Below are 20,703 nucleotides of genomic sequence, written 5' to 3'. Positions count from 1 at the left end.
AAGGCGGTAAGCGCACGGTTGTAGCGTGGGTACCCGGTAGGCACTCATTAAAGAATTAGCTTTTATCATCATCAAATAGAGATGGGGAAAATGAAGACCAGTGACTCCCTATTGAGGGCCTGGGCGTTTCTGTCATTGTGGTGTCCTGTAGGCCAGCCCAGTGAGGGGCGACTTCCCAGGAATCTGGGCTCTGGTCCAAAGCGAGCCGTAGCCCCCGAAACACCGGCAGTGCTGACGCGGAATTGGGAGACGGTCCCTAACACCACGTGATCGTCGCTGCTCGGCCTCCCTCCCAATCAGGGCCCCCCAGCCAGCGCTGCGTGCGCCCGCCGGACCCGCACTCGTTGGCAAGCAGGAAGCTTCCGGGACGCCCGAGGGGGCGGGGCCTCCGCCCTGGCAGCGAAGGCGGCAGGCGCACCCTTAGTAAAGATGGCGGTCAGGAGGGCTTCTGCGCATGCGCCCCGGCTTTCGCGGGTGGACGCTCCTATACGCCTGAGGTCGAAGTGTAGGGGTCTGAACGAGGGGCAGCGAGGAGCGAGGTGGTGGGCATTGACTTCCACTTTCTGTGCACTGAACGTTGCTTTATTCATTGGTTAACTTTCCTAACAAAGCCTTGTAAACCGAGGTCCGGATGTCCTCCTGAGGGGTCTGGCTGGGGCCCCTGCAGCCGCGGGCCCCCTCCCATCCGCGCCTGCCCTGGCCCTGCTCGTGCTCCCTCCGCTTCGCCAGACCAGCTCCCAGGCCGACCCAGGGCCTGGGGTTCGGAGAGACAGGAGGTCCTGCGAGGGCCCAGGCGCAGCCGCTTTCCCGCGTTCTGTGCAGCCCGGGACCTGGTGCACGTGTGCAGGACGCAGGATTGCAAGCGCTGTGGTGGCAGCAGAGTTGGTGCCCTCCAGCCGCTAGTCGCTGAGCGCCCCCACGGCCATCCCTACTTGTCACGTGGGCGGAGGGGCTCGGCGCCTGCGGCTATTTGTGGCTGCTCCCAGCCCCTGGCTCTGCCAGATGTGGCCTGGCCTTTGGCCCCCTGCCCGGGCAGCCTCCCCGCCAGGCACCAGGAACCCACTGCACCACCATCCGCTTCCCACAGAGAGGGAACCGCCAACGCCTTGCTCAAGTCAGTCAGGAGACGGGTTGGCAGGCATGGCGCGAGACTCAGACTGGGAAATACCCTCACTGAGACCTACTGCCTTGATCCCACTTCTCGTTTTTGTGTGGGGTGGTCAAACGGAGTTACTTGATGAGAAGCTGGTGGCACTGAAAAGGAGAGTGGGAGCCCCAGGTCTCACACCCACCCCAGCCCCCTGGCCCTCCTCGGAGCTGGGGTCGCTGGAGGGAATTTCCCTGTGCTTTGTTTGCATTAGAGGACAGTGGCTGAGTACCAAAGCTCACAGCCCCAGGAAGCTCTGAGTCACTGACAGTCGTTAGTAATTAAAGAGGCAGCCAACGGGAGGGACCCAGGAGTTGCTGCAGTTCTCAAGCTGAGGGAGAGGCTTGCCGTCTGCTAGAGTAGGAAGATCTATGCTGACTCCGGGCCACCTCCTGAAGCCTGGGAAAAGCCAAAAGATCCCAGCCTCGGTGAGAGAAAGTCTAGAAGAAGCTCCGACTCCCCCGGGAACTCTAGCAACCTTGCTACCTTGCTATTCTTCATTATGATCTAGGCTTACACGTCCATTTGGGAGCAAGTTCCTCACCTGCTGCTGGCTTCCCTGAAGTGTTAGGTTTCGACCTCTGCCCCTTTTCCTAATGTCTTCCCTGCTGCCACCCCACGGGACTCCCCTTCCTGTCTCAGCTGTCACTGGTAGGTGAAGTTGGCACAGCTTACAGGACAGACAGATGCTATCATGGTGCCCAGCCCCTGGGGACTCCTTAGTAATAGGAGAGGCAAGGAGACCCACTCCTGTACTCTCCCTCTTCCTATTCTGAAATGAAAGCTCCCAGATCCAGCCCAAGGTCTGTCTTCCAGCCGAGTTTCTCTGGGCATCAGCGTGCTGGAAAAATGACGGCTACAAGGGACAGAAACTGACAGGGAGACACGAGGGAGCCAGGCCTGCTGTGGGAGGAGGCGTTACTTTGGGGTGACTTCCCCCAGCTGTTTCATCTTCTCTTCTGAGGCTTTGTCTGGAAGCAGGACCTCCACAGTGAAACTGACCTTCTTGGCATGAATGAAGCTGTAGGTGTTGTCAAACCGCAGGACATCTGAGGGGAGGCAGAAAACCAGACATTCAGGCAATTCTGACAGCGGGCTTGGGGACAGCGATTTTGGTTGGCTGAGCAAGGCACTGTGGTAGGTAATGATGACAAAGGTGGCATAAGCGATGGTCCTTCACCTTCTGAAACAGTCTAGATGGGTTGACAAGATGTTCACGGAGGGAAAAACAATATGACAGAACATGCCACGTGCCGGATGAGTGAGAGAGACAACCACGTCCGTAACGGCTTGGAAGGAGAGGGCCCTACAGACTGAAACCATGTGGAAAAGCTCTTTAGAGGAGTTAGGGCTTGAAGTGGGAATGGGGCCTTAAAAGGCAGGAATAGGATTAGCAGCAGCACAGTTATTATAATAATAATAGTAATGGTAACAACGGTTATTTATGTGTCTCAGCACCGGGCTGGTAATCTATATATGATATTTCACTATTCTGCAGAGTAACTCTGAGTTCAGCATTAGTCCTGTTTTATAGGAAAAGGAGGTCACTGTGTCACACAATGAGGAAGTGATGGAGCTGGAATTTCCCCCCCGGTCCACGTTGCTCCTGACTTGCACCCTGGAAAGCCCTGCCTCTGTTCAGTTTCTGACAAAAGTTAAAATGAGCAAACTTTCTGAGCCAGGAATTTATCCCACAGAAAGATAAATGGATAAAATGGACAGAGATGTTCACTGCACCCCTGTTGGAAATAATAAAAGATTGGGAAAACTCAAATGGTCAAAAGTGAATTGTTTAAAAGGTTTATATTGCGATCCATATGATGAAATACTATTCTGATATCAAATCACGTAAGACGTGGCTGGGGAAACTGTCCACAATGTCTCCTTAGGCTGAAAAAGCAAGTTGCAGAACAACTTATAAATAGTTTCTCACATTTTTGTCAATATATATGTAAAAAAAAATTTTGGCTTTGCTACTTGATCTACTTATATTCCCAAGTTCTCTTTGATGGTATTACTCAGGGACTTGTTCCAAAGGGAAAGTTTTCCTAAATCCTGTGACGAGTTTTACAATTTCAAAATGCCTTCAAACATACACTGAATGACAGATGTAATTCCTGTGCATGTATGCATGTGTGTACATGTCCTGTATGTTCTGGAAACATGTCATGCTGCTAAAAGGATGAAAAATATTTGATAGGATAATAGGCAAGACCTGTTAGCGGTGGTTTCCTCTGGGAGAGAACATGGACATGCAGTTGGCAGAGAAGCTTCCAGGCCTTGGCCAAGGAACAGACGGCTTTTAACCTAACTCTTCTTTGTCTGAGAAGGTGTCCCATTTCAGTCAAACACCCCGTCAAGAGAACGGAGTGTGAAAACAAAAACACCAGCTCTGCCCCTCCCCTATCCTGGTCTTCTCCCACTCTACTCAGCAAAAAAAAAAAATTGTGTATTTAATCCTGAGACTTAACCATTGTCTTTTCCTGCCCCTAGATAACATGCATAGTTTAGAGCGAGGGCAGACACACCACCCACTCTTCCTTCAAGATGCGAAGTGAGCGTTAGTCATCGATTTTCTCTGTGCCAGAGCTCTTTCAGGACCAATGGGCCCTCTGGAAAGAGGGACGCTTCCTCTCCGCCCTGGATGACAGAGCCTTAGCAACCAGAGTCTGTCATGCTGGAGGAGAAGTCTTTGCAGAACTGGTCCAAGCACTAGGATGGTGACAGCTCTGCCCAGCGTGATATTCTGAGGCCCAGGCCTGAGGGAAGTGGCGTTCATGAACCACATGCTTCATGTTGACACTAAGCATGTACTCACAGACTCAGGGAGCCCCCAGAGATCCTCCAGGCCAGGGCTCCTTAACTTTTGTTGAGGAACTGACCCCTTGAGAGTCTGATGAAAGCACACAATTTCAGATCCCCTGGAGCCCATCGTGGGCCCTCTGGGGCAGGGGTTCCCAGTGGGCAAGGTACCACTCTGGAGAGGGCGGTGCGTGGGTATAATGGTGCCCTCTAGTTTACGTATTGAAAAGTATATATATTCTAAATTAGCTTCCTTTTATTTCTCCAGATAGGAGATCATACTGATTTTTTTAATTACGTGTGTAGGTGAGTTACATTATCTGTGAATTTCATTTCAGAACAGTGAAGCGGACATCTCGACACTGTTAGAAAAGGGAGGGATTTGGTCTTTAAGATTTACAATCACTGCTTGGGGGAGTCCATGAACCCCAGACTAAGATCTCCTGCTCTAGCCCACTCCCCTCATTTTAAGAGGAAGGAAAACAAAACCTAATTATAGTCACACACGGCATAAGGACGTTTCAGTCAACAATGGACCGCGCCGACGACAGCGGTGCCGTAAGATTAGTACCACAGAGCCTAGGTGTATAAGTGCAGTCTGTGAGGTTCGCAGAGCGACGAAATTGCCTAATGACACATTTCCCCAATGGTGAGCGACGAATGACTGTATTCAGAGATACTTGCTCAAAATACTAGCTGGACTCAGCAACCAGGCCTCTAGACCAACTGGGCTCTCTTCACCCCAGCTCTGCCCGAGTCTTCTAGACCACGTTGTGCATTCCTGGCAGAGAAAGTCTAGATCTTTCTTTCTGAAATTTTTTCTTTCCTAGTAGAGTATTCTACGCTCAGTAGGCCCTTAGGAAATAGTGGAGAGTAAAAGTGGAATCAAATCAGACTTTGGGTCTCCACCAAAGGTACTGAGCACGTTTGGGTGAGGCCCAGAGCAGCCTGGGGAGGGTCAATGTGTTCCTGCCATTGGAGGCTGGCATGGAGTTCAAATTTCTCCACTTGGTGGTTACGTTCCACTTTGCAGGGGGTCACCTGGTTCTCTAAGGGCATTGCCCTCCCACAAGTGAGCTTGTATCCTCACACTGGGTTCTCTCCGGGCTCAGGCCTAAGCTGAGCCATGGCCCCAGACAACAGCTGATCCCACCCCACTGTCGTTACACTTGGGAAGGGGGCATGGCTGCCTCTGCTCCTCCTGGGAATGAACAACAAGCAGCTCCTAGTCAAGGCCCCGCAGGCAGACAACCATTCCGTCTGGGAACGTATCCAGGAGGAGCTGAAATAAATTTGGGATTTGCCAACCTAAGCCTCATTATGTTCAGAGGTTCCTGGTCCTTTCTCGGGCTGTGTCCTTCAGGGACTATCGAGGGCAATGGGCAGTGCTGGAAAATGGGTTGGGTTCTGCTACTGGCTGTGTGATCTTGAATAAATTACCTCGCTGGTCTGGGACTCCACTCTCTCTTGTGTCACATCAGGGGTAGACCTGACCATCTCTAGAATAGTCTACGGCCAAGAGATCCTGGACCAGGACCCTAGGATTCTCTGCTGTCTTCTCTCTTTTGGTGTCTATGCCAGCTACTTTGTGGAAGAGCTAACATCCCTTCTCCTCAGCTTCCCTGTCTCTTAAAAAAAGAAATTCAAGCTCATATGTACAAAAAGTGCGTTACGCTCTGTGGATAACAGTATCTGGGCTGGTGCTAAGGCCGCCTTCTTGCTGAAGCACACCATACACGCCTTCTCCCCCAGGACCCGGCTGCTTACTAACAAGAATACTCCTCCTCCCCGGGGAGCCATACACAGAGCATCTGTGAGGAGGGGGCGGTAGAGATTCACGGTTGCCTGGGAAGTGGGGGAGGACACAGAACTTGAGGCTGGGGTGATGGTGTGGACAAGTATGGAGGCCGAGACATCTGTGGGGCTAGTTCAGATCTCCCGGCGCTGCTGCCGTAGAAAAGGGGCACAGGGCTTCTCCCGTCTCCAGCGCCTTCTCCGGGATGGCCCTTCTCCCCCAGGTCTCACCTTGGTAATAATAATGGTGGCTACAGGATGTTGAGTGCTTGCTGTCCACCAGGCATTATGCGGCGCAGACCTTATCACATTTAATCATCATGTGACCCTATGAGGTAGAGATTTGATCCCCATGGTAGCAGTCAGCAAACTGAACCCCAGAGAGGCAAGGTCACGTGCCCAAGGACCAGTCAGCAGTCAAGTCCAACTCGGCTTGGCAGGAAAGCCCTGGCTCTCATTGATTGTCCATGCCTGGCCCACTGGCTCTGACAGAAAGGAAACTGGAGAGTTGATGGGGTTTTTTTGTGTGTGTCGGTGGTTTTTCAGCTCATAAATGTGGTACATGGTCATTGTAAAATAAATTGTGTTTGCAGAAGTGGTGTAAAAAATGAAAACCCTCTATAAGCTTCCTACCACCCCAGAGATAACCACCACCGGAGTCAGCATAGATTCCCCAGAATTCTTTTCTATGTACACTTTTTTTTTAACCAAAATGAGTGTATACTATATGTGCTATATTTCATGCTTTACTTTTTTAACATGTACCAGACATCTCACACATCAACTTATTCTCCTTAACGGGTATACTGTATTCCCTTGTATGGAGGGACCCTCATTTATTTAACAAGACCTTATTAAAACCATTTAGTTTACTGCCAGCTTCCCAGGCTGCTAGGAACATCCTTGTACCTATCTCTTTGTGTCTTTGTGTACATATTGCTGTAGGATAAATGTCCAGAAGTAGAATTGCTGAGCCAAAGGGAATTTTAATCAATACTGCAAAGCTGAGTGAGGTGTATACCTTTCAAATGCCTAGTGGCCATTTTTATTCCTCTCAGGTGAACTTCCTGTTCACATCCTGTGCCCAGTTTTTGATCAACTTGGAGATGAGTGACTCTCAGAGGGGTCAGGGCTGGGCTTTCCAGCAGTCTGCTCACCCTGGGATCCTACACCCACCAGCCGGTTCTGCCGCTCTGCCATCTGGGGAAGGTGCATCCCCAAGAACTGTCTGGTCACAGCGATGGACCCAGTCAGACCTGGACCAGAGAGCAGATGCTCTGAATCCCTGTGATCACCTCGCAGCTGATTCACCTCTACCTGGGAGTATCAGGTCAGGGTCCCACCCGGTGTTAAGTAGCTGGGTCACCCCGAGCAAGTCATTCACCTCTCCAAGCAGAAGGTTGAACTGAGGGAGCCCCACGTCTAGTTCTAACAGTCTGACAGCCTAAATCCATGAGAAAGAGGACCTCACAGGCAGACAGCTAGAGCAGGGGCTTCAAGCCAAGACATGGATACTTACAGATGCCAGGATCGCTGCAGGTGAGGGTCCCATCCTCAGGGACCAGGTGGGCGTTGTACCTCTGGCTGGGCAGCACCTCCGTCATCTCCCCCGCCCGCTGCCGCTCCCCCACCTTGGTCTTCAGGAAAATCCCAAAACCGATGTCCGAGCCATCTGACATGAACTGCCACCTGCAGGGGACATCCACCCATTTAGACATGATTCCATCTGTGTGCGCCCCCTCTGGGGTTCTCCACCAAGGCTTCTCCCACCCCAGCGCACCGACCAGCACCTACAGCTGAAAGGCTCAGGTCTCCCGGAAGGGCCCAGAACCCTACCTGAGGACGCAGCCGGGGAAGAGGATCTCATACTCCACTTGGTGGGAAGAGCCCCGGGAAATCTGTACGCTGTGTTCATACTGCTGTTTCACCTGGTCTCGCACGTAATACTTCTTGGGGATGTCACCCCCATAGTTGATCTAGAAGCAGAGCAAGGAGTGAGCTGGAATGTGCACTTGAGCCAGGCTTCCCTGGTCACCTCCGGCCCCCGGCGGCCCATACCTTGGATTTGCACTTGGGGTTTCCATCAGGGTCGGTCATGGTGCCCCCATATTCCACAGGCAGCTGGTCAGGGCTGACGTATTTCAGTAAAACCTCCTTCCAGTTTGCTGGCAGGAGAGGGAAGGAAGGAGCAAGAAGGGTCAGCACTAGGCAAGACTGCATCACAGCCCTGGTCATGCGCACAAGAGGCAGAAAAAAACCCATCCACCCCCGCACGCAAAACACGGGCTTTAGGAGCATGTGATGGGCACACAGCTCTGCAGGGGGTTCAAGAGGAGCCGTCACCCAGGGTCCTGCCCTGCCCTGCCCCAGGAATCAGGAGACTGGGGCCCTGTCCCCATTGCCTCTGGCCCGCTGAGCGGCCTTAGGCAAATCTCTTCATTCTGAGCCTAGTTGCTCCTAGTTGCAAGGTTACAGTGAGACAGAAGTGAACTAAGGACTTGAGAGGGTGTTGCAAACTGTAAAGTTCCCTACACATATGCAAATGTACTGTCACTCCCAGGAAGGTGATACAAACATTTGCAGTGTGAGCAGGAGGGAACAAAGAAAGGAGAGAAGGGCATTCCACACAGAGGGAACAGCATGTGCAGCAGCCCAGAGGGCCTGAATCAACAGGACTTGCCCTGGTCAGACTGACTCCGTGAGAACACGACCACGTGTCTCATGCCCTACTGTCACCTACACACCATCGAGCTCAATCATGACTAATTAAGTGAATGTGTCACTGTAGAGTCATCCCTTAAATGGGTTCCCTTGGCTTTGCCCCAGCCACCATTTCACTTCTGCTCCTGTTGTTTTAGGCTGTTTAGCTGCCAGTGATTTGGTTCATTTTTTTTTATAACCAAGCCCTTTTCTGACAAGGAGAGTTTGAAGCTAGCGCAACCAATGCTGAGAAGCGCTTCTCCACCACTCCAAATTCCTAAACAGGTTATCAGCCGAATACGAGGTTTTAATACTGGAAACCAGATATAGGCAGCAGCTTCATGTCATGGGGTGGAACCCAGTGTCCTCTGCTGCTGGTGCCGGCTGGAAACCCAGAGACGGTCCAGGGTCTCCCAGCCCTCAGATTTCTAGGGACCTGAGACCATGCAACTCCTGGAACACGGTGTCTGTGGTCGCCGGGTGATTTGATCTGGGCTGCTAAGCCCCACTGACCAGCCCAGAGTGAATCGCTTCCCTCCTCTTTGGAAGACCCTGTACCTTCTCAGCCCGAGGCGGGTTTGGTTGAAAGGGTTTCAGGTGTGGGTGGGAAAACAGACTGAATGTCCTCCACAGCTCTGCTGCCAGGAAACCTGTCTCATGCTCATGGTGGGTGGCAGCAGCAGAAAAGCCAAAAATCATCAGAGCCTTTTGCTCGGATTTTGTCTTTCTTCCCCCAGCTCAGCTGGAGAGGTGGAACAAGGCCAGGAGGAGTCTTCCCATCTTACAGAGAGAGTAACTGAGGCAACAAGAAGCTGCCGGAGCTGGGACCAGAACCCAGACGGCCTCAGTCCACTCCCAGGGCTCACTGGCACACATCTGGAAAATCTCCACTTTCAATGTGTTGCCTAAAGGTGAACATTCAGAAACCTTCAGAATCCCTATTACCTACCCGCAAGTTCAACTCCATAGGTGGCATCAAGCCTTCCATGAGCCAGGCCTAATCTACCTTTCTAGCCTTTTCTCCCACCACTCCACTTAATGTTCCAGCAAAACTCGACTCGTGTCTGTCCCTGGCTGGCTTGATTCCTGTGCGCCTTCCTTGCCGGCCTTCACTTCGCCCCGATGTCCTCTCTGCGTATCCAATCCCCTATTGACCTGCTGGGCTCCTCTTTCCCTGCCTACCCTTGAGCTTGGATATTCCCAAGGGTTCAGCCTCTGTTCAGTCTTATCTGTTCTCAAGGTTTTCGCTGCTGCCTATATTTGATAACTCCCAAATCTCCAGACTGGAGTTTTCTCCCAAGCTTCAGGCTCAAGTGTCCCCAACATCTGTCTATCTCATCGACTCAAACTCAACTTCAAGCTTATTCTCCGAGTAACTAATTGCATCAGAGTGACTGCAATACTCAGTCACTCACGCCAGACACCAGGGAGTCATTCTAGCCTTCTCTTCCTCTCCTCCTACATCCAGTCCATTGAGTTCTGCTGTTTCACTTCCTCAGTAAGTCTCAAATCCATGCCCTCCTCTCTCTCTCTTCTGCCAGTGTCCCGGCTCAGGCTTGAAACACCTCTTGCACGGACTGTGGCCGTGGCGTGCAGACTGGTGTCTGTCCTGCACAATCTTGCCAGTACAATGGGTCTCAATTGAAAATCTGATCCTGGCAGTCCCCTGCTCAGAACTCTTCTCTGGTTCCCAGTGGCCTGTGGAGTCATGTCCCAGCTTCTCAGCATGGTGCCCTGGATTCTCTGGCTCCGGGCTCCCTCTCCAGCCGCATCTCTTCCCACGCCCTGCCTGCCTCTACAACAACCACAACCTTGGCGCCTAAGGTCTTTGCTCAGTGCTGCTCTTCCTGCCTTGCGTCATCTGGCTGCCTCTTACTGGCTCCACAACACCCAACCCAGGTAGGCACCAGCTCCTCCCTCGGTCACGTGGGGTGGGTGCCCCTGCTGGGCCTCCCCACACACCTTCCCATCCCCCTCTTGTATATTTAACATATCATGCTGATAGACGTCTGCTTGTGTCTCCCTTCCCCAAGAGGCTAAGAGCTCTTCAAGGGACTCTGTCTTATTCATCTTTGTAGCCTCGGCATCTAGTCCAGTACTCAGCACACAGTAGGTGCTCATTAAAGGAAGCCATTCCTAGTTGCCCCCAACTGAAAGCAACCTCTGCTCCTGTGACCTCCCTGGCACCTTCTCTACACCATTCCTGGTACCTTTTCTAATTTCTATCCTAGCTTCCTCTCTAAAGGGCTTCTCCTTCCTGTTACACTGTAAGCTCCCCGAGGGCAAGGATGGGCATCACTCATCTTTGGATGCTGAACCCAGAACTTTCTTCTAGAATGTCTGAGAGAAAGTATTCTTATGGAAACAGACAGGAAGACTCTAGCCTGGCCCCGGTTGCTCCTGGGTCCCACTGCTACCAAACCAGCAGAGGGAGCCTTCACCCTAGTGGCTACGGCCACACCTCTAAAGCCATCCTCGGTTTGGGCCACAGACCATCTTGTGGAGTAGCGAAGAGTCGGGCCTACTCACCCCCCAGGACCATGATCTTCTTACGAGTGTCCTCACTCAGGAAGGGTTTGATGAGGTTATAGGCCACAGGAAACAGCTTGGGGGCTGGAACAGAGACAAGGAGACGTGAGGCCAGGAATGGTGCCCATTCTGTCCCTAACAGTGTCTTTCACAGCCCCCCGTGTCAGGCCACACATTCCCTAGTTCCCAGGGTGTGAGGCTCGGCATGGGCACCTCCTTGAGTCCCAGCTTCCCCGTCTGTCCAGGGGGTAGAGTCAAGCAGGTATAGTCTTCCTATCTTCCCAAGCAGGGGGCTCAAAGGAGGTAACAAATCCTAAAAGGTCTGTGAATTGTAAAGTGGTCTGCATGTGTCAAGGCCGGTCTTCTTTTTTTTTTTTTTTTTTGGTAGGAAGATTAGCCCTGAGCTAACTGCTGCCAATCCTTCTCTTTTTTGCTGAAGAAGACTGGCCCTGAGCTATCATCCATGCCCATCTTCCTCTACTTTATATGTGAGACGCCTACCACAGCATGGCGTGCCAAGCGGTGCCATGTCCGCACCCAGGATCCAAACTGGCGAACCCCGGGCCGCTGAGAAGCGGAACGTGTGAACTTAACCACTACGCCACCGGGCCGGCCGCTAGGCCGGTCTTCTGAACGAGGCCTTCCACCCCTCCTGTGGCTCACTCTGTTTCACTCTCCTGAATCTGTCCCAGTAATATTTTGGGCCCCTTTCCCATCTGGCTTCATCACAGGTACTTCCCAACATACCTTTGACAACAAAAAGACGCTTCAGTGTTTCCGGATAGTTTTCCTCAAACATGCAGAGAAACTGTGGAAACAAAATCAGAGTCCAGCTGCCTCACAGCTCTGTGCCAGCGAGAGAGGCCCTACCTCCTCCAGGCTAGACTCTGCCCCTATCGCCTCAGCCATCCCACTGGGCCTCCTAGCAGAGGGGCCCGCTCCCCCTCTCTCTCACCTCCGAGCCCTGCCCCTCACCTCTCCATAGGCCTCCACGGCAGGCTTCCAGAGATGCTTGAGGCCAAGGCCTTCACAGTCATAAATCAGGGTGATGGTCTCCACCTTCTTCCCCACCTGCAGGGGACAGAGGAGCAGAGAGTCACATCAGGCTGTGCCACTGCAGGAGCCCATCCTGATCCAGGGCAAATGCTGATTGTGTCATGTGCCCATATTGCAACCAGATCTGGACAGGGCTGAACCTAGGGTTTTCCAAATCAAGATAATCACCCCAGGCCCAAATTATGGCCCAGGCAAGTCACTCTTCCTGCCTGGGTCTCAGTGTCTTCATCAGTAAATGACTGGGTGGACGTAGATTACATGTGAGGTCCCTTCTGTTCTGCAGTTTGATGTGGTGGCCTCCTTTTTCCTCTGTGTGCAGCACCCAGGTAGTGCTCAGCTGTGGGGTCCCGTGCGGCCACTTTTCCCTAGGCACAGATGCTCCCTGTCCAACCTAAGCCCTTAAGGTCACATCCCATCTAATCTTTGCATCCCCAGCCCTGCAGGGTCTCTCACACATGCGGCTCTCAGTGAGTGTCTGTGGATGACAGTGTTGAAATGTTCCCAAACATATGACGCTGTTTCCCCGGATCTTTTCAACTGCTGAAGAGGAAACAAGGAAGAAGATCATGGTGGCAGCTCCAGCTTGCTCTTCCGTCTTTTTCTCAGTAAGGAAATCAGCTGTCCTTATCTTTGTTTTCAATACAGAGTTTAAGCAGCACACAATCGGAGCTCATCTACACCAGCAGTACCCAAATACTTGTCCAAAGATAGGGTAGTCCATGACAAAGATTTCACTGGTGCCCAGATAAATGAGAAAAGTAACGATAATGTCGTAAATTCTTTGTGAAGCTAAATTTATTCAATGCAAAAGATTGCCCTTTATTTTGAGATTATGCCATTCCTATAGTTTTGGGGGTTAATTACGGCAAGAGTAGCTGATACAATTTTTTTTAAGTCCCTACTTAGAAAAATAAAAATTTGGTAACATATGTCAGTCTCTCAAACTTTGAAATTTCACTGGTTTATGAAATCCAAATGTCTTAGGCCTCAGCCCTGAGGCTGTACTTAAACCCCTGTGTGACATTCCTGCTCCTGCTCGAACGCCTCTCCCATGATGAACTCATTTCAACCCTGCTGGTCCACTCGCCTTTTCCGTCTGGCGGGCACACTCGCGCAGAAGCAGCTCACAGTCCCGCATCTTGGTCCTGAGCAAGTCCTGTTTGCTGGCTGAGAGGAGCAGACCCTTGGTATCCAGCGGTCCAATGATATCGTACCAGACGGGGCAGCCATCCAGGTCGTAGCCACACATGCCCCCTGACAGATACTGCTGGATCACCTGGGCAAAGACAGAGAGCAGGCACCTGGTCAGCAGGCCCAGGGCGGCCATATCTTCCCTGTATCCCAGGGCCTTCCTCTGGGTTCATCAACTCGCTCTCCACAGCCCTCCCCTGGGTGCCAGTGGATACCCATTCTGGGAACCACCAGGGCTCCCTAGGCCTTGTCAGACCTTTCCTCTGAGGGCCCCAGTCTGACAGACCCAAGACGCAGATTGTGGGTCTAACAGACCTCATAGGGCGGGGCAGGATCATTTGTCCTCACCTCTGGAGGCTGCCAGCTCACGATGTTGTCAATGTCCTTTTGCTTTCGGAACTCCACATGCTGCAAACACACAATCAGGGCTTTAAAAACCGGGGGCGAGGGGACCCCTTAAGAGGCATCTAGCAATAGGTGACAGCACGAACAGACCCCCAGACCACAGGTAAGTCACATGAAGGCAACTGGCAGGAATGGAAAAGAAAGCACTGCCTGTTTTAGAGGTCTCGGCTGAACAGATTATAATTCTTAGCTGGCCCAGAACTGTGAAAGCTCTGTGTTTCCAGGGAAGGGAATGCCCTTTGTCCCAGAGGGATAAGGCAATAGTGGTCGGCTAATACTCAGATATGTTACACAAGCCACAGGCTGTGATCGAGTGGGTGGGGTTGGGGAAAAGAAACCCAAGCACCATCTGATTCTGATGGGCAGGAACGGAGGCAACAGTGGGATTTGGAGCCAAACGGATCTCACCTTCCGGAGCATGGCCTCAGACTTCTGCAGGTCGAAGCTTCTCGCTATAATAGGGAAACGTGGTCAGGGTTAGGGCAGCAGACCGGGTGCCCAAGGACAGAGAGAGATCCCTACTAGCATACTGGGGCTGGCTCCACTCCATCATCGCCCCAGCTGACTCTCAGATCACCCCGCATGGAAGCTAAGATGAGGACCTCTGAGGGCTTTTGGAGCACCCACAGCTCAGGTGCGGGCAGCACGGCAACTTCGGGGTCAAAAGAGTTTTACCCTTTGGATGCAGTCAGGTGAAGGGTCGTAGCTCCTCTCAGGGAAAGCAAACTCTGGACCCCCTTACCATTAGCCTTCCCTACACAAAGTTAATCTCCTCCATCTGACGGCCAGTCCTGAGAACTTGACCGACAGTTCAAGGATGAACACTGCCTGTATTCTAGGGCGGAGCTGGCAGAATATCCCAGTAGAATGGAGGGGTAGATGAGCCGCCAGTCAACTCTGCCACGTCCTCAAAGGACCCACACGGACCCCAATGGGACACAGAGGGCCCTCTTCCCCGGGTTCCTGGAAAGCTTCAGAATTAGAGTTTGCCTGGGCCAGCTCTTTATTTTATGCCTGAACCCCAACAACTTGTCCTGCTCAAGCTTGAACACAAAGACCTCACTGCCCCCCAAGGCCACCTGCTCCCAGACAATCCGAGCTGCCGTTCGCACTCAGTCCTCACTGTTATACTCAACAGAGAGCCACTCCAGAGACTCAAGAGAGCAGGGTGGCTTCCTCAGCCATGTGACCCCCTTTCCAATACTGTAAATGCCGTGCTGCCGCCCTGCGTCCCCCTGCTGTCAGGCTGCCCATCCGTGGGTCCTTTAACCAGTCCCTACAGCTTGGTTTCAAGTCCACCCAAATAAGCTCCCTTTGGCTGTTTTCCAGTACCCCTCCTATAGTGTGTTGTCTAGAGCTGACCTACCCTTCTCCAATAAAGCCGAAGAACTTTCTTGGCAACGGTCACACCCTTAACTCAGGTGAAGCTTACAGTCAACCGAAACCCCCAAATCCTTTCCACCTGTGCTGCTACTAAGCCTCTGTCCCCTGCGTTGTGGCGTGGTTTTCTGGATCCATCGCTATCAGATTTCATCCTGTTACAGTCAGCTCCACTTCATCCTTTTAAAGAGATTTTGAGATCCGGATTGTGACCGGTTTTGCCATCTGACCTATGAACTGTCTCTCCCAGCTGTATGTCCTCTGTGGGTTGGATCGACATCGAGATCTGCTGACAGCCCTGGAACCTGGGCCAGCCAGGCTGCCCTCTGGACTGTCACCGGTCCCATAATCACTGCTCTCTGGGAGTGGCCGAGCACATTCCCTGACTCTGCTGTCGTGAAATCCAGTCCACTCTCCTGCGCCCAAAGGGTGCATCAAGCGATCTGACCAGTGCCACACCTGTCATCCTCAACAGCCGTCACTCCTGGGAAGTTCCTCCCGACTGCCACCCTCCGTGTGCCATCGTGGTGGCAGGGGGCAACGTGTAGAGGAATACAATCTGGGTTTGCATCTCAGCCCTCCATCTTCTCCCTGTTTGACCTTGGACAAGATCCTGTACATCTCTGACCGAATCATCCAGTGAGCTAGAAACACTTGCAGAATGCAAGGCAACATGCTCTCAGGATGGGGGAGCCCGGCTGGACCGTGAAAGCGGGAATCCTCCAGAGGAGGGACACCCCTGCTGTGAGAGCCCCTAGCTTCCCAGGGAACAGGAGAGGTGGTGAACTGTGAGCCCCCTTGTCTTGGGGAGGCTCTCCAGGGAACCCTATTCTGCCAGGGCCCAACATCCAGGGTCTTCTCTGAGGGCCATCTGCCACTTGCCCCTGGCAGTACCCCGCCTGGTGCCTCCCCTCACCTGCTGAGTCAGGCCTCTCCAGGGCTCCACTGCCCTGCTCAGGGGCAGCTCAAAGCACGGCTATGCCAGAGAAAGCCGGCCTAGGAGCAGCTGTCCTGGGGCCTTATTTGACCACTTCCTAGTCCTGGAAAACGAGGGGACTCAGACCTGCTCTGCCCCCTCATAGGGTTCCCACCACCTCGTTGTTTTTATCGTGCCATCTGACCCTCCTTGGCCTCTGGGCTGCCCAGAGCTCAGCCCCAGTCGAGAGGAAGCAGCGGAGATGTGCGTGCCTGCTCTCAGGCCTGGGGGCCAGCAGAAAACTGAGCCCACGTCGGGGGAAGTGGGGAAGCGTGGGACCCCGGCTCACACCTAGCTTAGAGACAGACGTTCCGCTGGCGTGTGCCTTGCAAGCGTTTCCTTTAGAATCAAAGGGAGAAAGAGAAAATGTTTCTTAAAAAAAAAAAGAGACAAGAAAAAGCCTAATTGAAATTCACAGTAGAGTCTGACCAGGCCTGAGCTCCTGCCCAGGAAATGTGAGGCACAAATAAAGTGCAGACGAGACACTCCTGTTTGAAGTGGCGGAGCTTGGCTTCAGGGGGCAGCTGTGGCTTACTGGAGAGGATGCTGGCCTGGGAATCTGGGGCCCTAGGTTTCTGCTCTGATTCTGCTTCGCGTTAGCTGTGTGCCTTCGGGTAAGTGCCCTCCCCTCTCTGAGCCTAGGTTTTCTCACCTAGCAAATGAGGATGAGCCCACTCTTTGGTATTCCTACAAAGAGAGGGGTTATCCCAGGACTGGGGAATTGGGGGTGCCTGGGAACCCAGCTGCCAGAACCCCAGGCTGGCCTCCTCCTAGAAAAAAGCTACATTGCTATTCAACAGCTCTCTGAAGCGGCGCTTCACCTCACAGTGGCTCAGCGGTTTGTTTGATCACCTTGCAGCTGGCCCTTTAAGGCAGCACAATCTTCCCACGCTCCCCACCCACCCCCTTCTAGCTACAGCCCTTCAGCTGGGCCAAAATATTCTCCAGCCCTGGACTGACTCCACTGCCGCCCCCGCACTGCCCCTCCACCTTCTCTGAGTGGGCTGGGGGAATGGGTGGGTTTGCAGTTTTTTGGGGGAAAAGAGCAAGTGGCACTTCCAGAGGCACACAGGGCCCCACGTGGCTCTCCTGGCTGCACCTGCCCTGGGGTGCCAGCTCTAGGCAATTTCTGGACAGGAAAACACATCTCTTCACCTGTCCCAAGACCCCTAGGGTATGTATGTGTACGTCTGTGTCTATTAATAATCATTGGGCACGATCTGTACTTTAATATTTTGGGCTATGAGGCTACATCACAATTTAATCTCTGCTAATCTAACAGTGGAATTTTCTCCATTACTTCTATGTCTGGTAATAAAGTTTCTACAAAATAAAAAAAGTGTGTCACAAGAACCAGAGAGGGTGGCACGTGACATGAATCACAGGAGAGGAGAAGAGGGAGAAGAATGGAAAGATTTCAGGAGTTGGGGCACAGGGCTGAGTTTGAGCCTGATGCCGGTAGAAACGTGGCCCTTTCATCACCATGCGCGAGGAGCTCTGTCGCGTTGCGTCACATCATGCAATAGGCAGGGCACCCTGGCTTGGTCCTGCTCTCCCAGAGAGGAGCCTGGGGCACACGTTCACGGGGGCAGAACGGGAACTTGAACTCGGGGCTCTGGAGCCGGGCAGTGGCGGGAGGGGAGTCTTGTCATCCGAGGTCAGCCTGAGCCCCCCATGTTCCCCATGCAATCTGCCCCTCCTTCAAGCCACCTAAAAAGCTGGCAGCGGGCAGCCTGCCACTCCAACAGGCCACAGAGGGGGCCAGCCTCTCCCAGGGGCCAAGACTCTCATTCTAAACTTGGCTCTGCCTCCAACTTCCCACATGGCTGGGGCCCTTCTCCACTTTTCCTCAACCCATTTCCCCAAGTCCATCAGCAGAGTGGATTTATCGAGTGGATGGAAAGGGCACTGGGCTGGGAGTTTGCCTACCTGGGCTCTAGTCCTCTCTCTGCCTGCAGGTTAAGCACCGTGTGCCTTGGGGCAAGTTACTTCACCTCTCTGAGCTTCAGTGTCCATTATCCATCCATCCAATAGGAGGGGTGCGGTTATGTAATTGCCAAGGGCCCTTTTGGCTCTAAAGGCTGAATACTGCAGGTTCTCGGATTACCCGGGGTAGGGTTTCCAGAAGGTGCCATTCTCTTACCTGGAACAAGCCCCTGCCCCAGCCTCCCGCAGCCCCGCTTCCCTCACCTCGGAGCCAGCGCAGGAGAAAATAGTCATCTGGATTCGGCAGGGCAGGCAGCACATCCTGGACATTCTCCCGAAACTGTAGGGAGAGGCAGCTGGGTGAGTGGCAGGTCCCACCCTGACCGCCCTCTGCCCAGGACTCTCGGTAGGGGCTTTGCTGGACCCCTCTTCAACACGGGTCTACTCTGCGGACGCTGGCTGAGCACCTGGGCTGCACGGGGCACTCTGTCTGCCGTGAGTGCCAGTGGGAGCTGGGTAGCAGGAAGGAGGCGGGAAGGGAGTAAGTCACTGCCCTGCTTGGCTGCGCGCGCTTACACACTCCAGTGTGGTGGGCAGGCAGACGTGTTCCCAGCTGACTGATAGTAGACACTCTCGGACGTGCCACAGAAAATGCTGTCAGTTCACCAAGCATTCTCCGTGTGCCTGGCACTGAACTTGGCACTTATTCACGCCTCATGCAGTGTCCCCAGAAGTATGACTGTCCCCATTTTACAGATGAAGAAATTAGAGCTCAGAGAGGCTAAGTAACATGCCCAAGGTCAAACAGCTAGTAACTGGCAGAGCTGGGATGCAAAACCGGGTCTGGGGAGGCCAGAGCATGCACTCTCTGGTCTTCTGCCGCCTTCATAACGGAATGGCGAGCATTGTGCTGGGGGAGTAGGGCGAAGGAAGAGTTTGATTCTGACTGGGGCCAGGAAGACACTGGTCTCATATGACTTCATCTAAAAAATGGCATTTGCTGGGCTTGAAGGACTTCAAAGGCAGCAGGAGGAGGGCAATCCAGGTGAAGGGAACAGTTCTAGTGACAGGCCATGAAGGGCGAAAGTGCAGAGAATGCCAAACAAGGAAGGTGGACAGTGACCCCGAGGGATGGCCACACCCACCTCCACCTGCTCACTGTCCTGTAGGGGAGCAGGCGCCCTTGCCAGGCCTCCTGCTCCCAGCCACTCACCGTTCCCTAGCCACTGACCTACAGGAGGGCCACAGGCGGGGCCAATGAGGACCTGCCACCTCTGCCCCTTGCCTAGGTCAGCCAGGGACTCAGACCATCCTATCCCCCAGACAGGCCCCAGACTCCCAAGGAAACTGCTCATCCAGAACCCAGGCATGAGGCCACCCCTTACCAAGGACCCTCCCCAGCCCCTAGTTTCCAGTTTAATCACCACCTAATCCCTTCTCTGCCTGACCTTCCCTGCAGGTCAGCAGTAAAATCTGGAACCTCCCTTTCCAGGCTTCCGGGGTTAGGGGAAGCCCAGCCCGGGGAAAAGCCTTCATGGGTTTGGTGCCTTGGCCCCGCTGGCATGGAAGGAGATGGCTGCCCCCCAGCCCCCTTTCCCAGCAATGGAAAACTGCCCAGCTGTGGAGCTTCCCAACCTTGAGACTGGACCCAATTGGCTCTGGCTCCAAAAACAGCCAAGCTCCCCTCTCCCCAAGGGTGACAGAAAAGAGGAGGCTCAGGTGGGGACCCAGGGGGCCTGGGGGTCCAGCCCTCAAACAGTTGTCCCCTTCTCTGCCCAGGTGCCAAGGCAAAGGCAGGCTTATCTCCCTGCCTTCTGAAGAGCATCAGCCCAAGTCCCAGCGAGGGAGGGGCCTGGGTTGCAGGAGCAAGGTGAGCTGGTCTCAGCTCAAACTCACCCCAACCCAGTGGGTCACGGGCAGGATCCGAGACTTTACACACGAGGGTGATGCTTTCAACATCATCGGGTCCAACCTCCTCATTTCATTTCCTCAAGGAGCAAACAGAGAAGGGCAGGTTTTGCCCAAGGTCGCAGAGCGACTTGATGCCAGAGCACGGGCTATCCAAGTCTCCTAAGGCGCTGCCCAGGCCCCTTGCCATCCTGCCACTGCCCCCGCAAGAGGAAAACCTCCCGGAAATGGGAGGAAACCTGGGGCCCTGCCCCCGCCCCTGCCCCCCGGGCCCGGCTGCCAGTCCCCAGAATGAATGTTGCCTTTGTGCCCTCAGCTGCCTCCGAGGGCTTCCAAGCAACCACTTCTTCCCAGGTGGCACCACCAAGGGCTCGCTCGGGGCTGGGGCTGGGGTGGCCAAACTTCCCGGGCCCCCTCGGCCAGTGGAGGGAGGAGGGGCGGGGAGCGGGGCGCCAGGTGCCACCGGATGCTGCTCCCTCCGCCGCCCGCCCGCCGCGGATGGTCGCTAGCCCCCCATCCAGCCCCTTCCAGGCTGGCTGCCGCAGAGGGCGAGGGCCACGGCCCAGGACGGGGGCCGGACCAGGCTGAGGGCTCACCTTGGCCAGCGCCTCCTTCTGCTTAGGGCTCAGATCGCCGACCCTGCCGCTCATCGTGGCTCAGGCTCGGGCGCGGCGGTTGCAGCAGCTGATGGAGCACGGACTCGTTCTCCGCCGCCGCCGGAGTAAAGTCCCAGCCTTTTGCCCGGGCCGCGGGGCTGGCGGCCAAGCCCCGCCTCTTAAAGGATCCCGAGGGGCGGAGTGGGGAGCGATGCGCTGAGCGTAGGAGCCTCTGACGCCTGCCCCCTACGCCCTCCCGACGTCGGAGACCTGGGCAGGAGGCCAGCAAGAGT

At 54.0% G+C, this 20,703-nt stretch overlaps 1 protein-coding gene across 7 annotated transcripts; it reads right to left on the bottom strand.

Annotated features, from left to right (window-relative positions):
- Positions 1 to 544: 544 nt before the first annotated feature.
- Positions 545 to 20,551, bottom strand: SEC14L2 (SEC14 like lipid binding 2). 7 transcript variants are annotated; one of them, XM_046641273.1, is made up of 14 exons: positions 20,411 to 20,485; positions 19,803 to 19,894; positions 18,171 to 18,246; positions 14,033 to 14,076; positions 13,568 to 13,627; positions 13,116 to 13,304; positions 11,948 to 12,043; positions 11,720 to 11,780; positions 10,973 to 11,056; positions 7,802 to 7,908; positions 7,580 to 7,719; positions 7,263 to 7,432; positions 2,150 to 2,279; positions 545 to 1,546 (listed from the first exon to the last, which is right to left on the bottom strand). In XM_046641273.1, exons 2-14 carry the CDS (start codon positions 19,884 to 19,886, stop codon positions 1,474 to 1,476), a joined length of 1,314 nt encoding a protein of 437 aa, XP_046497229.1. In that variant the 5' UTR covers positions 19,887 to 19,894; positions 20,411 to 20,485; the 3' UTR covers positions 545 to 1,473. The 7 variants fall into 7 exon arrangements, with proteins under 7 accessions (XP_046497229.1, XP_046497235.1, XP_046497234.1 ...); XM_046641278.1 differs by having other exon boundaries at positions 547 to 1,546; positions 2,150 to 2,196; positions 20,411 to 20,482; XM_046641274.1 differs by lacking the exon at positions 19,803 to 19,894 and having other exon boundaries at positions 547 to 1,546; positions 20,411 to 20,551.
- Between the last annotated feature and the right edge of the window lie 152 nt (positions 20,552 to 20,703).

This window comes from Equus quagga, chromosome 15, assembly GCF_021613505.1.
Source record: "Equus quagga isolate Etosha38 chromosome 15, UCLA_HA_Equagga_1.0, whole genome shotgun sequence".
Taxonomy (NCBI): Eukaryota; Metazoa; Chordata; class Mammalia; order Perissodactyla; family Equidae; genus Equus; species Equus quagga.
This window is presented reverse-complemented; position numbering and strand designations above follow the sequence as displayed.